Below are 16,704 nucleotides of genomic sequence, written 5' to 3'. Positions count from 1 at the left end.
AAAACGAGATGATGTTTTCTCAATAAATTGTAAATCAATTTCATGATACGTATTGTGCATAAAAAGTGTTAACAGTTTTCAACATTGCTAAAAAATTTTATCACTATGCTAGGTAGTGACAGGTCTTTCCTGAATTTTTGGCACAGACTGCTACATATTTCTATTTTTCTCCTTTGAGTTGGGAATGTAAACAGATTTTTCATTTCTGCACATGTTAACAACATGACCTGAAAAAAAAATTAACGTAACTTTTGAAAACAGTGCATTAAACACAATCTTTAGAATGTGATGAGATGAAAGGCAGCTTTAATTCTTGATGTAAATATGAAATGATATACCTTTAGCCTGAGCAGCAGAACTGTGGGAATATCCAAGAGAAAGCAGTGCCATCTCCACTAGTTGGTTAAATAACATGTCTTTCCGTACCAGAACAAACTCTGCATGTTCTTCCTTACTTTCATACTCAATAGGGCTTTCAAAGTGTTCCACCACACAGAAAACAGGAAGCATATTTCCTACAAGAATAAGAAATGACTTCTACATCTTTTAACACTGCACATGCTATAAAAGGTTTTTTTTTAAAATATGATTCTAACAAGATTTATTAACATCTACTGTAAACTATAAATCACTGCACATTTTTTTAAAAAAATAAATCCAATAAACTGTACATTATATCAAACATATATATGGATCACTTGTATGAGCATCTGAGGAGACTGGGTTGCCGAAGCTCCCATCAAGTTCAATTTTAGGAAGTAAAAGTCAATGTTCCTTTAACTCACTAATGGGTTTGATCCACCTGTTTAACTTTACAGAATGATTAGCCGCTACAGTTTTAATGGATAAGTTCAAAATCATGCATAACACAAGATTATGCTCTGTCTTTCCAGTGTTATATTATCATTCGTCATTGAAAGCTTTATAAAGATAGCCCTGCTTTTATAACCCAAGTTGTATGTTTGGCAGATCTAAAAACTGTTTATACAGCTCTTAGGATACCGACTAAATATGACATCATTAATTTATTATCATCTTTTTTCCAAACTGTCATCATTTTCCTTCTCTTAAAGTGGATAATCTTTCCTGATCGTTTATTTCACTAGCTGCTTCCTATTACTAATACTTGACTAAATTTCCAGGGCCAGCAACTTTGTAACCTTCTAGTATTAAAGCAGTAGGTAATGGTCACCAATCAGTTCTAAAAATACTCAATGATGTATATATGAAAGGCAGCATGAAGCTCTCGCATTAGGTTTATGAGTCTATGTAAACAACACATCTGCTGTAAGAAGTAATCAAGTGTATAGAATCCTTGTCTAAAACTGTACTGGCATCATAGTCTGCAAATATCACATAATGCCAGATACAGCTGAAATCTTCTATTCAGGAATTTATGGCACTTATAACTTTGCAGGGATCATGAGACTGTTTGATTCTGCTCCAGTTCTTGATGGCAAATGTTAATACACTCTGTTTGAAAACTGTAATAAATTATAATTTTTGTGCTTTTAACCTGGCTTCCTTTATACATATATGCACTTGGCTAACAATCAATAAATAGGGTAATCAAAAGCAGAGGCCAAGGAATTTGCTGAAGTGCCTTTTTCCAGTTCTAATAGATAAAGATCTAACAATACAGACTGCTGTGTCCATTCATTTCATAAATAATACATTCCTTGTTGTCTGTAAATAGAGGAAAAATAAATGATTGTATGATAAATGTTATGGCAGCTTGAACAATAAATTCTGCTGCCTTCAAACTATGTTATTTTCATAAATATCCTGCCTTGTGCAAGGACTGCATACATTTAAACTGCACTCTGAAGGAAATTTGCTTTGCAGTCAACTTTGCATCATCACGGGAATGTTAAACCACCTAGATTTCTATTTGTATTTATATATTTCTACATTAGTGAAAGCAGGTTGCACACACTGGTACCTTTTTTATTAACGATTTTCACCAGCTGGCCCGTGTGTTTGAGTGAGCCTCCAGTCACTTTGGCACCCATGCTACCCAGTCTGCTGCGGGTGGAGAGACTCCCATTCTGGTCCAGGCGGGGTATCTTAGCCGGGGGACCTTTAGGATCAATGAGATTGTTGTTTTTTTCTGAATTCTCCTTCACTTGCACTGTTTCACTGGGCTTTTCCATGCTCACCAACTCTCAGAGATCACCTACCAAGTTTAAAGAAAACCACTTCAAGATATTACTGAGGTCAGACTCGACAACAAATATAGAGGATTAATGTGGAATGTCCAGATTTTCTGTCACCAGCCTTTCCTTATTTAAAAATTAAGGTCTTGAAACCTTTGTACAACAACGTGTAGCTTTTCAGAAAGATGCCAGATGCAAATCCTTCAGAACAGGCTTCAAGGATGTCAAAATGCAAGGACAGCTTCATTATCTGGAACTAAGACTACTATAGCGAAAATGTTGTCATTTTAGGGTGCATACATTCTCAAATGTCAGAATATTCCCAAATTTGAGATCCAGAGTTCAGACGTCAGGCCAGTGTACATCACAAAATGAATGGTCACATCTCAACGTGTTCTAATTTTGACTTGGTACAAGATTGTCGTGATTACGATCAAATGATAAGACACTCGTTGCAGCATATAGGTTGGATTTTTTTCATGAACTACAGCAAATTCCACTTTTCATTGACTACTGTGACACAAGATCAATGCTAAAGGAAGCATTCTCATTCCCGCATCGCAATGGTCACCTGTGACCTAGCATTTTTTAAACATACAATGTACGGTTTCAGCCCCTGCCTACTTTACAACTTTTTTTTTCAGTGCTACCAGTTCCATGCATTTTAGAAATTCCACTCCAGGATTTCACGTTTACATGTATTTAGAAAAAAAAGACAAAGAAACAAACTAACCAAAGCGGTACGGGTACACACACACACGTATACAAAAACGCTATCGTTATCGTGTGGCATCTTTTTCTGAAAAAAAAACTACAAGAAATATAATTCCGATCGCAACCAACTCACCCACTTCCCTGCGCGGAGCTAAAAGGCAAACTTCCAAGGCATAAGAAAAATAGCAACTCTCCAGATCGGACTCTTCGCGAAAACTAACAGCCGGACCGGTTGGTTTCTGGACAGTATATAGATCCGAGATATTATTTCCTTTTTTTTCTTTGAATTTGTTTTTTTTTAAATGATCTTCGTGTTTAGTGGTGGAGAAAAGGGAAAGTGTCTAGTTGGAAAAGACAGTTAATATTAACATTACAAGGGGGGAACTTGGGACACAAAACGTGACATATATTGTTTTCAAACCCAAAAAGTCGTGGACTTTTTGCTGTTGTTTAAAAGTCCAGTGTAAGGTCTGGTGTGGTGACGGCTGTCCCTGAACCTCTCTCTCTCTCTTCCTCAGTCAGGACGGAGCCGAGCGGCTTCACATTAAATTATTAGTTGCTTTGAGACTCATCACTCCTCTTCTCTTCCCTTTCTCCTCTCAGTGCTGAGAAAATAACCCTTCCAAAACATCACGGTCTTTTTCAGGCAGCGACAGTCCACCCGGGCTCTGCCTGGCTTGGGCTGCCTTTCGATTGCATCACTCCTTGTAACTGTCAGAGCAATTTGTTCAAGAAAATACACAAAAAAAAGGGAGAGAGAGAGAGAGAGTGAGAGAGAGGAGGGAGTACAATTTCCGGCTGGCGCGCAAGAATTTTTAATCAGCTTGATTACTGTAAGACGGCTCTGCATTTATTACAGATAATAATACCACATGATCAAATAATTATAGCACTGGCTCAGCCTCAGGGCTGGAGAGAGGGAGAGGGTGGCTAGAGCCAGTCAACAACAAACAGGAGGAGCTTTTTTAACTCGTCACTGCTGCATGCCATCGGCAGGCACTGTCAGTGAGAGAGAGAGAGAGTGTTGTAAGTGAAAATTAGTGATGATGGGGCGGGGGACATGAAGAGACAGTGTTGACCGAACCACAAACAACATACAGCAGATAGTCCAAAGCTCCTGGAAAGGATTTCATGCATAAGAACATGATAGCGTTTGTTCTGCGGGAGACGGCCAGATGGATGGTTTACACACACACATACACTCGCACCTGCACACGGACATAGACCTAAACATACGTATTATGAGCGCTAATATGCATGAAGGAAGATGCAAGATACGCATGCATAAAAAGGTATACACGTGTTTATATTTCCGTGCCTCTCCGAGTATGTGTGTGTGCAGGTGCGGCAGTTTGAAATGTAGATTTCAAAAAGTCACATTCGCAATATTTTTTCGGGATTTTTTTTTAAACTGTTCACCTGTACTCTACCACTCAGGCTTCTGTAAGTAGGCAAGAAATTGTGGCTTGGACCGTGGTGTTTTAGCAAGAATCTGTATTTAGCTGACAAATATTTGACTCTATTTTCGAGTCAATCCTGGCACTTCCCTCCTCCCATCCTAATGCGGGACATTATTGATACCTCGATTCGTTTAGTTAAAACTGGCAACATTTACCTAGCAAGCAGACATACTTAAGTTATTCAAAGTAGCAACAATTTAAGTTGAACCCTGTAATTAAATGTTAAGCTCCTTTCGTTTCATATTTATTTACCCATGTAACTTCTTTTAAAAAACAACTTTTATTTCAGAAGATCCATGGGAAAATCCTAGCAAAAATTCACTCTGGTTAAGGGTAGTGCAAATGTAAAATAACACAATATCTGGAAAGGAAACAAGTAAGAAATCAAGGTGGTAATGCTGCAAATTGGGTTATGGGGAGTAATTTTTCCAAGTTCTTTTGACCATCATAACATATACGCAGCAAGTCTGCAGTTCCTTGGAGTCACACTGGTAGACAAACGAAGCAGAGACAGACCATATGGTACAAAGCGATTCTGAATTCTTCTTTTATGTTTATGTATGATATATGATGTTCTGTAAAGCTGGAGGAGACAAAATATTGTGAAACAAGAATCCTTTCTGATATAGCCTAATATTTTGTGAGTTCTTTAAACATTAAATGCAAACATATATAAATACAGAATAAAATTAGTAGTGTTCCTAAAATAGAAAATGCCAGAAATACTCAGCAGGTCAGTCAGTGTCTGGGTTAGAACTGATGAGTTAACAGGTGTAGACTCTTCATCTACTCATCTGTTCTCTTCACAGATGCTAACTGGCTTGATGAGCAATTTCTGTATTTGTATTGGGTTTCCAGAATCTACTGATTTTACCATTATCTTGCATTCAAAGTATACCCTTGTTCTCCTATTTTAAATAAATCACAATGAACTTTAATGCTTTGGATTCATTCATAAGACTGAATCCTGTTGAAATAAATTTATCACAAACTTTTTCTGTGTTCCTCAAATCAGCTCAAACTGTGGCAAGAAGGATCACTGCTCAGAACTCTTTTGCAGATCCCAAAGAGTGCTGTAACCTGGTTTATTGCTATACATATAAAACAGTGATATGTGGATGACTGTTCTCTGTTCCTGAAGCAGATGGACAGTAAAATTCATCAGGTGTAACTTCCTCTCTTTACTTTCCACTTGTCAAAAGGAGAATTTCTTAGAAATTGCGTGTTTTTTTTAGTGCTGATCTATAAATTTGGATAACTATCACCGTAGAAATTGTACATGAAGCCAGAATCACACATGTGGTATAAATGAATGCATTAACAATGCATTAAAAATATTCCATAAATTATACTATTTTAGATCTTATGGACAATTAAGTCATGACTGAGTTGTGTAGGCAAATCTTTTTTAATCAGAGACGTGTGGACATATGTTCTCTTCTATTTGTTGCTTATTAGCAACAATATTCAGCACTATTCACTTAAGTTTTTAAATATCTCAACAATGACTTTTTCCTATTTTAAAATAAGATCTCTGAACAACAATTTATTTCAATGGATATAGAACAAAATAGTGTTGAGAAATATATTTGGTAGCCATGGGATTTCATAAGATGTAAGTAACTGTTGTGTTAGTGCAATTGATGATCTTCCGTTCCTTAGGGGACTACTTTTGGAGCATAGATTAGGATATGCTTCATCACAAACAAAATGTAAAGCACGGAAAATTGGCACTCTTTGACCACCTTAACCTATGGAGGCAAGAGATAGAGGGGGAGTCATTACACCTGAGAGACAGAAAACTAGGTATTTACAAAGAGACAAAACACCATTTAGTGGAGACAGGAAATAATTACACATAAACATGACATGCCTCAGGCCCGATCTAACAGAGCATCCAGCCTGCACTATGGGCATCAGCCAATTGCAAACGTTAACCCCTAACATTCTGAAATGTTACATTACATTCGGACTGTAACTATTTCACTCCTTACAAATACCCAACTGTACACTTACATTGTGTTTAATTCCAAAGCTCACTCATGAGGCACATATATTTACTGATGTGGATTCAAACTAAATTTAAATTAACTTAAAAACTAACCATTTAAAGCTTAAAAAGCCAAGAACAATGGCTGAGCAGCTTCCACCTCAGCTGCCTTAAACAAATATTGTATATCTCCTTGTGAGACAGTTTGCTGAATATAGAAGTAATCCAGCATGCAAGGATCCCAGGATGTTCACCCCTTTTCAGTCAGTGATGACTTTATTAGCTGGGTAATGTGAGCTGAATGGATGATGGCTATATCTTCAAAGACATGCTGTGTGGTCAACTTACAATCAGCATGAAACCAACACATCACTCATGTCTGTACAAAGATTAAAAGATGTCTGTAAGTGAGACATCAAGTTGATTGGACTTGGAGTTGGTATGCGATAAGTCCATTTTGGTGATCACTGTGCCTGGAGACAAGCAGTCAGCAAGGACAAGGATGAAGCAAAGGACAAAGGGAGAAGGAAAGCTGATAACAGAAAAGAGAGCACACCACAAAGAAAACAAAAATCACTCAATCTCAGGCCAATGCTTGTTATCTGTGGGACTTTTGAATTAGCTTCTACAGCTGCAATAGACAATGTTCAAACCAAAAATGACAAACACTCTGGTGTAGTCCATCCTCTCTTGAGATGGAAGGATGCTTTCATCCCTCACTGCTGCCTTTAAAAAGGAAATCATTTTGCAACATTAATGCACAACTCCATTTAATCTAATTAGAGGAATTCTATCGTGCGGAATAAAAACTAGAGAGTCATACAGAGGTAGAATTATACCTGACTTTCTTAAACAAATATTTCAAAACGTAAATCGATAACAACGTTGAGACATGTATTAACTTGATTTACAGGCAATGTTCAGTGGAATGACCACCTAATGTTTACAACTAAGGTTTTTTAAGAGGAAAGGATGAAATTAATTGCTTATACTCTGATCCCTTGCCTGTATTAGTTAGTTAAGTTCACAATATGGTGGCAGAAAATTCCAGAAGATAGGACCTTAGAGACTGAATTAGTCATAGCCAGTGATAGTGTGTGGGGATGAGGACCAATCTGGTGGTAGAGGAATAGAGGGTGCAAAGCAGGAGACAATCACTAAGGAAAGATATGGTGATACCATAGTGAGAAACTGAGGCCAGAAATTTTGAAACTGACAAGCTGAGGTATGGTAATGGAGAGGACAGAGCAATGACATTGCGTAAGTTAACATAGGGTGATTGTGGGCTTTATCATTTTGTGTAAGTTGAAGCTTCAGAAAAACTGAGGCCATAAAATGCATCTTGGAGAAGTTGAATCTGGGAGGTGAAGAAGATATGGTCTGGGGTTCCAGCAATGGGAGAGGTGAGGTGGAGACAGCAGTTTATTTGAGGTACAATTAAGTGGCTTTGGCTCTAGAGACAGTAGGTGAACTTGGCATCACAAGGATGCTAAAATGTATCACCTCCTAATACAGTTCATAAGGTCATTGAGAGACTGCCTTCAATTGGCACCTGTAGTGCTGAAGCAAAAAGGGAAAACATTCAGTTCCTGTCCTACAAAGTACACAAGTATGAAGACTGAGCAAAGGCAGCATCATACTTGTATGCAAATACCCTGAACAATTGCTAACAATAGTTTTTTTTAAAGAAGCAATCCACCCCACAGCTCTTATTTGAGTAAAATTAAAATATACTGTGGATATAAATATGAATACAATGAAATTTTACCGAAACGACCCCAGGATGTTCAAAGATCTCACTCAGGTGGCCCTGATGAACAAATTCCAGAACGGGTGGCAATAACTTACATAGATAAATAAATTCAGGGCATCTCTCTTAAGAATTCAAATAGAATACTTTGGTGACTTTGTTATTGTTTCTGATTTTGCTTTGCTTCTTCCTAAATGCATGTGCTTCTTACAAGGATAGTTTTGTTTGTGAGTTACACCTGTCAAGCATTTGTCAAGCATTTGTGAAGCTGATGTGTCAGTCGGCTATGCAACAGTACTGTCATTACAGTCAACTTTATTCCAGGAACACATGGAAGTACTTCTCACAGAACTCAATAAGGAGTGTTCAGCATTGAGTATGCTAACTGATTTTCACCTTCATACGTTGAGGTGTTAAAGTAGTCAGTTGTAGCAGCATAACTATCATTCCTGCTAAAATGAGCTAATTCAGCAGAGATAACAGGGTGTAGAGCTGGATGTACACAGCAGGTCAAGCAGCATCAGAGGAGCAGGAAGGCTGACGTTTCAGGCCTAGACCCTTCTTCAGAAATGAAGCTCGAATATTGTTGGCTTCTGTTGCTCAACTGGGAATCAGAACAAACAAACTTCAAAAATCTTAATAGTAACACAACCTATACTTGGAGGCAAATTCAATTCACTTATTTGACAAAAGTTCCTGTTGGATATAAATGCTGAGATTTTAACAGTGCTGACATTTTTAGTAGTTCTTCCTGAGATATGTTTCATTTTTCAATTAGATCAGATTGCGTAACATATATATCCTTTTTCAGTATTGAGTTGCTTAAGCAAAGAATATTTAACAAGTCAAATATTGCAAACAAGATATATCATATTGCCCACCATTTCAGTAGAGCTAATATTGAAGTGAACAAGCTGTGTACTTATCGGTATGACAGTTCCTTTGTCTGGTTAGTAATAAGCCGAGCAACAGTAAGTATATAGTCACTCGTCTGTGATAAAGTGTTGTACAGAGAAAAAATGCACTTAAAAACAAGTGTGTTTCAGGGAAGATTTTTATTCCTGCTTACGCCACTTTTCCCCCCAAAATCAAGTAAAAATCCCATCTATCAATCTAGATTTTTGTTCATCATATATAATTACGGATGAGGAAGACCATTCAGCCCATTCCAGCAATCTCTCTTCCCACCCTCCAGAAAATTGCAGTATCCATTTATTTCTCTAAGAATTTCACAGCTTTGCTTACATATCTCCATTCAGGAGCCATTTAACTAAACAAAATTTTAATTCCATTGATTTCTTTCCACTTAAAAATTCTGCCATTCCACTTAAAAATTTTCACTGGATTGCAGCAGACTAAATCAGAGAATCATAGAATCCCTACAGTGTGGAAGCAGGCCATTCAGCCTATTGAGTCTATACCCAGATGCACCCCCTACCCTATCACTGTAACCCTGCATTCCCATGGCTAATCCTCCTAACCCACACATAAATAAATGGACTGTGTTAATCTCCACTTGTTCATATTAACAGTCATTAAACAGTTCTTTTTAATTGAACTGATTTTGACTTAAACTAGAACCATTTGATTTATTTAAAAGAATGAATTTGTCCAACTTGGACCATTGAAAATCTGAACACAACATTCATAACCTCTGTTAAAAATGAATACATTTTCTGTCACACTTACATTTTGCACATTCAACCAGAATGAAAAATGGATGCACTTCATGTTTCTTTTCGTGGGCAGGTGGGGGTGTGCTCATTTGCATAAGAAATATCAGTATCGGAGAATAGAAAACCTGGTGTTAGCATCAAACACTCCAAGGTCATTTGTACAAGAGAAGCAAAACTAAAGTCTCCTCTACACTTATCCTGATTATCCCTATTTCCAGCCAGAGAATCCACTTTCTACTAAATTACAGTTTTGCAATATTTCCATTTTCCACATTTCTTCTTTGATGGCCTTACCAAGTGAGCCTGCTAGCGTATTATCAGATTGTGATACCATTATCCATTAATTACTGCTTTTGCGAGTTTAAGATTGTTCAAGCTCCTTTACATATGACTTTTGAAATTCTATGGAAGGAGGAAATCTTCATCCCATCATTCTGGCCAAGTTTTGAACATAAACCTCAAAGAATGAACAGGCAGCATGCCAAATAACTGCACAATTCAGTCCACTTTCACCTTAATTATTGGATTTTCTGATATATTTATTGGTTTGTTTCAATTTTGGAAGGTATAGAAAAGCATCATGTGTTAGCACAATCTTGGTTGGCTGAAAGGCCTGAACCTATCTATGCTGTACTGTTCTTTCTTTTTGTATCCACTTTGTTAACAACATTCACATCCTCAAATACAGGAGTAAAGAAGACAAGTGTAAATCTAAATCTTTAGAAGTTGAAACCCGGTGGGGGGAAATGTATATTGAATTTCTAAACGTTTTATGCATCTAAATCCCCAATTGTCCAGTCGAGAATCTTTCCCAATAAATGACCAATTTATAACATCTGGAATACATATCGAAAGAATCTGAATAGGAGCTGTTCCAGATCCAAAGTTTTAATTTACTGTAATGCTTCCCCACAGTTAGTGTGCATGTAGCCATTTTAGATTGAATGCTAGATTCACGAAATAGAGCATTGATATCAAATGATAGCAACTTATATATTGACAATGGTTTGCAAGTGTAACATCAAAAAAAGGAAATATTTTTAAATCAGATTTATAAAGTAATTGTGATCCTTGTCATGGATGCTAAAATCATTGACATTAAGAAATTAACTTGAATTCAATAGTTATCTATCATCCCTTTATTGATACAATATTAGAAATAATGCCAAAAATCTGCACAACACGATAAGGAGTGAAACAGTTGGAACTCCAGTATGTTATTTGTGTGTTACTTTATATATTCTATATAGAAAATTGTAATTAGAAAACCTGATACTAACATAGTTTCTCCCGAACACAATGTTCCAGGTGTAACGACAGCATGTTATTGATCAATATCCAAAAAATGTCAGTTTATCTACACAAGCAGTTCATTCTGCTGTGCAGGTTTTACTTACAAACAAATGTATTTCGACTTCTGAGGTGCAGTTGAATTTATTCCTGCGTGCAATTAAAGGGCTCTTTTCATTAATTGAATTCAAACAGTGAATCTATTCTGAAAAATAGCATCTAGTCTAATGTTACACTGCATGAATTAGATTTGATTCAGCGTTCCAAGCCTTGATATGGAAAAATTGTGGATTTGAATGTTCATAATGCACAAATCTGGACATATGATCATGTTTCTTCACGAATCTTTTCTGAAAATCCCTACTCACTTCTCTCATTTACTGTTGTGTATACCCTGATGACTCACTTTCTGCAACAGATATTCTGAAGTGCTTTTCTTTTGCTTCAGCCAAGAGTTTAACCTATTTGTAATTAACAAGCTCTTTGACCGCATTCACCACATTTCCAGATTGTGGGACTTAGACAGCCCCTAGACCATCTTCCATTATTTTTCACTTCTACAAAATATAATCAGCAAACATGTTTCTCTCCCGTCTCCACTTCCCAGAGGAACTGTTTGCTCCCTGATATTCTTGTCTGTTTCTCTGCCATTTCAAATTATGGCTGTCCTCCTTTCCAGTTTCCCATGGAACCATAGCAGATGGATTCACCATTTTCTACCCCAATCACTCTTCACTCTGAATTGATAATTTAAATTGTCTTTGCCCAATTTAGCACACTGCATGTGTTGCTCATAGTGCAATCTCTTCTCTAGAAGATTCCAAATGGAGATCAGTTGCCTCTTTTGCTGAAAATTTCCATTATATCTGTGGTGTGATCATATGGATTATCACTCAAACTCTTAATGCCAAACTGACATTGATATCTTTATTTTTGATTTCTGTTTCCCTGCCTGTTTCTCACATCCAGATTTAACATTTTGAATAAAGTGCCTTAAGTGCATTTTTTCATTATTTCACATTCCAAGACATTCTTTACTTATTATTCAATTTTGTTTTATCCTTTCCCATCTACCTATATACCACTACAGAAACCATGAAGCTCATAAACTGTGTTTTTGCAATTATTGTGAGCACAGTGACACTTGATTTTACTCTGCCTCTGTCTCTTTGTTTTGTTCAATCATTTCAAAGCTTACACTTCCCTTTCAGTTTCTAGCTCAGACAGAGTCAATACCTGAAATGCTAACCTGCCATTACTGTTTTGCAGATGCTGACAGACCTGTTCAGTGTTTCATCCTTTTCTGTTTGCTGTAGTAGTGCAAATGTTGAACAGTCATACCAAACTCCATTCTATCTAAATGGGTTGCTTTGTTACATTGACTGTAAAGACATAATGTAAATACTGCAGTCCCTTTTTGTGGTCTTAGGAATGCTCATAAAGCAAAGCTTGATTAACAGCTACCTATTGTATAATGTGGCTATCTCCAGTCCATCCATTCACTGATTCAGTTGCGCAAAACGTTTGTATTTATTATTCACTTTTCACTTTGCTTATTTTGATTATTTTTCATTTCTATCATTGCTCTCTCTCAGAAATCTGCCACCTTCATTCAGCTCCTAACTTTATTCTCGAGTCTCTAAAATATCTAGGCACTGGGTTGATTTAATAACCCTGCCAGTACTGCATGGAAAAAAAGAGTGCTCACTTTCACCAATAATATGGTTATTAGTTTATAGAGAATTTAATCTGTATACTAAATTGAAAGTAGCTGAAGAGGCCCAAAATTATTAAGTTGTTATTGAGGTAAATCTTCAAGTTGACATGTGTGATCCTGTTGCACATATAGGTACAGTATGGGCTAGAAGTGTTTCTGAGACCACCTTCAAATTTGAGCATGTTTCTATACATGCATCCAAACTGTACTCCCAAAAATGCTAATGTATCAAGCATCCTCTGAATATCATGTTTGCGACTTTGATGGAATTCTTCTTGTTATAATTACATCAGAAAAAAAAGCGTGCATAACTTAGAAATACATTCTTGCACTCAAGTCAACTTTTTCCAGTACAGTTACCTATTGGAATAATATTCTTGCCAAGCAATTACATAAAAATGTCTCTTAAACTTGATGCAGTTGTTTCAAGGAAACATACTTTAAAAGTGGTTTAACAGATTATCCCCAGCCATGTTTACGTATTTAAGTAAATTGGGTCAGTTCCACCAATGGAATAACATCTATATGCAAATATAGACATTTCATATTGAAACTGGCGTTACATTAATGTCTGAGTTAGGTTAGGTAATAAAGAACTAAGAAAATAGAGAAGTCTTGTTTCTAAGGAGTGGAAGCATTAACTGAGGCATCCACTTATGCTCTGCAACACAATGGGATTAACTTTAATCCAACTGACCAGGTGGGAAACAAAAGCAGAAATTGCTGGAAAACCTCAGCAGGTCTGGCAGCAACTATGGAGACAAAACCAGGGTTAACATTCTGGGTTCAGTGACTTTTCTTCAGACTCAAAATGTTTTTTTTTCTAGCAATTTTTTTTTTGTTTCCAGCATCTGCATTTCTTTGTTTTTTTTAATCAGATGGGAAACTTCTGGGATACTGTTTTTAACACCTTGCACAATATTGTCCTTCATCAACTTAAATGGCATGAAAATTCATGCAGGATAGAAAATTAAGCTTTTGTCTCACTGTGGGGCCATCCTTGGCAATGTCTTATTATGGACAGAATCTCACAATAGGCAGCATCTCACCTTGGACAGTGACTTGCAGTGGGCAGTGTCTCACTATAGTCAGTGTCTTACCATGGATAATATCATACTATGAAAAATGCCTCATTATGGGCAATGGCTCACTGTGGACTATGGCTCCCTATAGGGAAAGCCTCATCATGGGCAAATGTCTTAATATGGAGAAAGACTTATGATGGGAAAGCCTTAGTGTGGACAATGTCTCACTGGGGTAATGTCTGACCATGGGTGCATTGTCATAGGCATTTTCTCACCATGGACAATACCTTATAGCGGTCAATCACTCAATGTGAAAAATCTCTCCCCACTGATGCTCTCATGCCAGGATGGGAAGTGTAGGGTAATTGGCTTACAGAGCATCAAGGTGTGATCATCTTTCTGGGCATCTTCCTATGTTTGGAGACAATGAGAATAGAAATTCCAGTCTAAGAACTTTGGTTTTGCAAAAATTAATACAAAAAGCAAGCTGTAGTGTCTGTGTAAGAGATGGCTAGCGTCAAGCAAGCGATTGCAGTGGCACGTGGACTTATAAGAGACCAGTTAGAGCTGAGGAAGAGCCTATCTAAGGCAGTCTGGGTGCAGAACTGCCACATGTGAAAAGACAGTAAGATTGGGAAAGTCGACTGGAGCTCCTAGAACCTGGAAGATAGTCGTTGATGAGATGGACGTATTAGATGAGCCAGTATGTAGATTAGCGAGGCCTGTTTTTTGGTTTGTGCAAATCTCATGTCAGAGATTTGTTTTATTACACTTCATCGCCGGTGCGGCCGTTTTTACACTTAGCGTATTATACTATTTAGATGAGATTTGACTATATGACAGCGAGATGGGTCAGCTCAGGTAAAATACTGGAGTAAACATTTACATAGTTAGTGGAGACATTGTTTTTTTTAAAAAAAAGCCAAAATCAGTAATAATTCATGAACTAGGTGCGTGAGAAATGCTTCACAGTAATACGCTACACGACTCATGAAGGCTCAAGCACAAAATATTTTCTGGTAACGTCCATTTGCCCGTAGTTTGAGACAAAGTCCATCAGATCATAGGACATACTTAATAAACACAGGACGAGCTTAATTTGAGGTACAATCCCCAGTAAAGATTACAGTTTCATTCTGCTCTGGTTCACATCCTGACACACTCACAGTCTTGCAGTTAAACTATGATAGATACTCTCCGATAATCGACCGTGTTATTTCAGACAGACTGATTAATGTTATAAACCCGAACATTACAGGGGCAATGCAAGAGTATCCATGGGGGATGTCAAAAAAAGGGGGGGGGGGCATTTAAATATGTAATTACGTCCACAAAGATCTTACTCACGTCAAGTGTTTCCTTCAGGTTAGACTACTAAAAAGTTAAACTGGTTCCAGGACACGACAACTCTTAGTGACACAGCACACAAGCTCCGAACGGCTACACTCACTAGAAGCGCGCACACACCGCACACGTTCTTTCCCTGCAGTCTGACATGTTGAAAACAATTTCTCAGAATAAGGTGGCAAATTGTTGCCGCAAAATCGCCCTCACCACAAACTGCACACACAGAGGCAGCCACAAATCACAAGGGAATTTCGAACAAAAGCTACGGAACACGCTCACCCGAGTAAACAGTACCTTAGAATTGTCGCCGCATTTAAAGTTGCAGTTTCCTCTTCCCCCCTCCCCCCTTAAATGTGCAGAGAGACACACCGGAGCGAACACTCCGCAGTCGCGTCGATCAGCAATAATCTTCCAAGCCCTGAGACTTATTGATTTGGCAAACACAAACTTCTCCCGGATCCGCGTCTTGTGTGGTACAGTTGAGAGCAGATTTGTTTTAAGAAAAGGAACGATCATATCAGTGCGGGGGCAAAGTATGGGACGTGTCTGGTGCAGTTTATTCACAGGAAATCAGCCTAGTGAAATATGCAAACACTTCCAGTTGTCGTTATTTGTTGAATGGAGGTGAACCGCAACAGGAAAGGGGGTGGCGATGCGGAGCTTTCAGTACAGCCATCCCGGAGACAAGGCGCACCTTCAGCGGGGCGGCAGGGAGAGAGACAGCGAGAGCAGCTATCAGTCTTCGGGACAGTCACTGGCAAAACCCGCACTGTTAAATCCCACAAACCGCCGGCCCCCAGTGATCTGAGCTCTCGAAATACATCGTGCCCTGCTTGAAACTGAAAGTAGCAAAGAAGAGCTGGCTGACTATTTTAGGTGTCGCAGAAGAGGATCGCATGATTTACACGGGAAATCATCTACTCTCAGCTGGAAACCAACAGGACTGACTGGAAAATTTTTTTAAAGCAAATGATAAAGACAAGATTGCTTTAGCACAGCGTAGTTTAGTTTGGAAATGAACGATTGCAAAGCGAATGAATTTCAGACCGCGATTCCATCCCCCCTCCCCCGGGTCCTCTACCCTCACAGACAGAAGGTAGAGTTCCAGACCCTGAACTTGAATAGTTCAGGAATACTTAACCTCAACACACAACCAGGGCTGTGATGCAGCCAACACCTACACACACGCACACACTAGCACGACTATTTGGTTATGTTACGATTTATTCATTTCTCTTCTTTTTGGCTATTTGTATTGAAAGCCCGAAAGATCCACTGAGTTTTTATTACGAGGGAGAAGCAGAAAGGAATAAACGGCAGCTCCGCGGTAAATAGCTGGACATTAATTTTCTTTGCATTCCGGTTTTGAAGTTCTTAAAACCTTCGATGTCATTGAACCCAAACATTGGCTTCTCCACTGATCTCACAAGCTTCAGTTCCGCTTTCCAGAATGTGAAAGTATTTTCCCCATCCACTTCCAGGGTGCTGAATCCCATTTCATTGCATGCTTATAAAGGAGTTTCTTTTCTCTTTCTGCCTCCAGTATTTCACAATGACTTCAAGTTCCCCTGTCCGGCAG

General features: G+C 38.1%; 1 protein-coding gene across 1 annotated transcript; it reads right to left on the bottom strand.

Moving 5' to 3' along the window:
* Window positions 1-306: 306 nt before the first annotated feature.
* On the bottom strand, window positions 307-15,583 carry LOC125485402 (DNA-binding protein SATB1-like). The gene is made up of 3 exons (XM_048608025.1): window positions 15,420-15,583; window positions 1,943-2,176; window positions 307-515 (listed from the first exon to the last, which is right to left on the bottom strand). Exons 2-3 carry the CDS (start codon window positions 2,151-2,153, stop codon window positions 307-309), a joined length of 420 nt encoding a protein of 139 aa, XP_048463982.1. The 5' UTR covers window positions 2,154-2,176; window positions 15,420-15,583.
* Between the last annotated feature and the right edge of the window lie 1,121 nt (window positions 15,584-16,704).

The sequence above is a fragment of the Rhincodon typus genome, chromosome 2 (assembly GCF_021869965.1).
Source record: "Rhincodon typus isolate 14 chromosome 2, sRhiTyp1.1, whole genome shotgun sequence".
Lineage (NCBI taxonomy): Eukaryota > Metazoa > Chordata > Chondrichthyes > Orectolobiformes > Rhincodontidae > Rhincodon > Rhincodon typus.
This window is presented reverse-complemented; position numbering and strand designations above follow the sequence as displayed.

What these genes read in the sequence shown, in the direction of transcription:
- LOC125485402 (XM_048608025.1), bottom strand. Translation starts at nt 2,153, where the DNA reads ATGGAAAAGCCCAGTGAAACAGTGCAAGTGAAGGAGAATTCAGAAAAA. An exon ending in GAAAATCGTTAATAAAAAAG is followed by an intron (nt 516 to 1,942) that starts GTACCAGTGTGT and finishes TTATTCTTGTAG; the next exon opens with GAAATATGCTTCCTGTTTTC.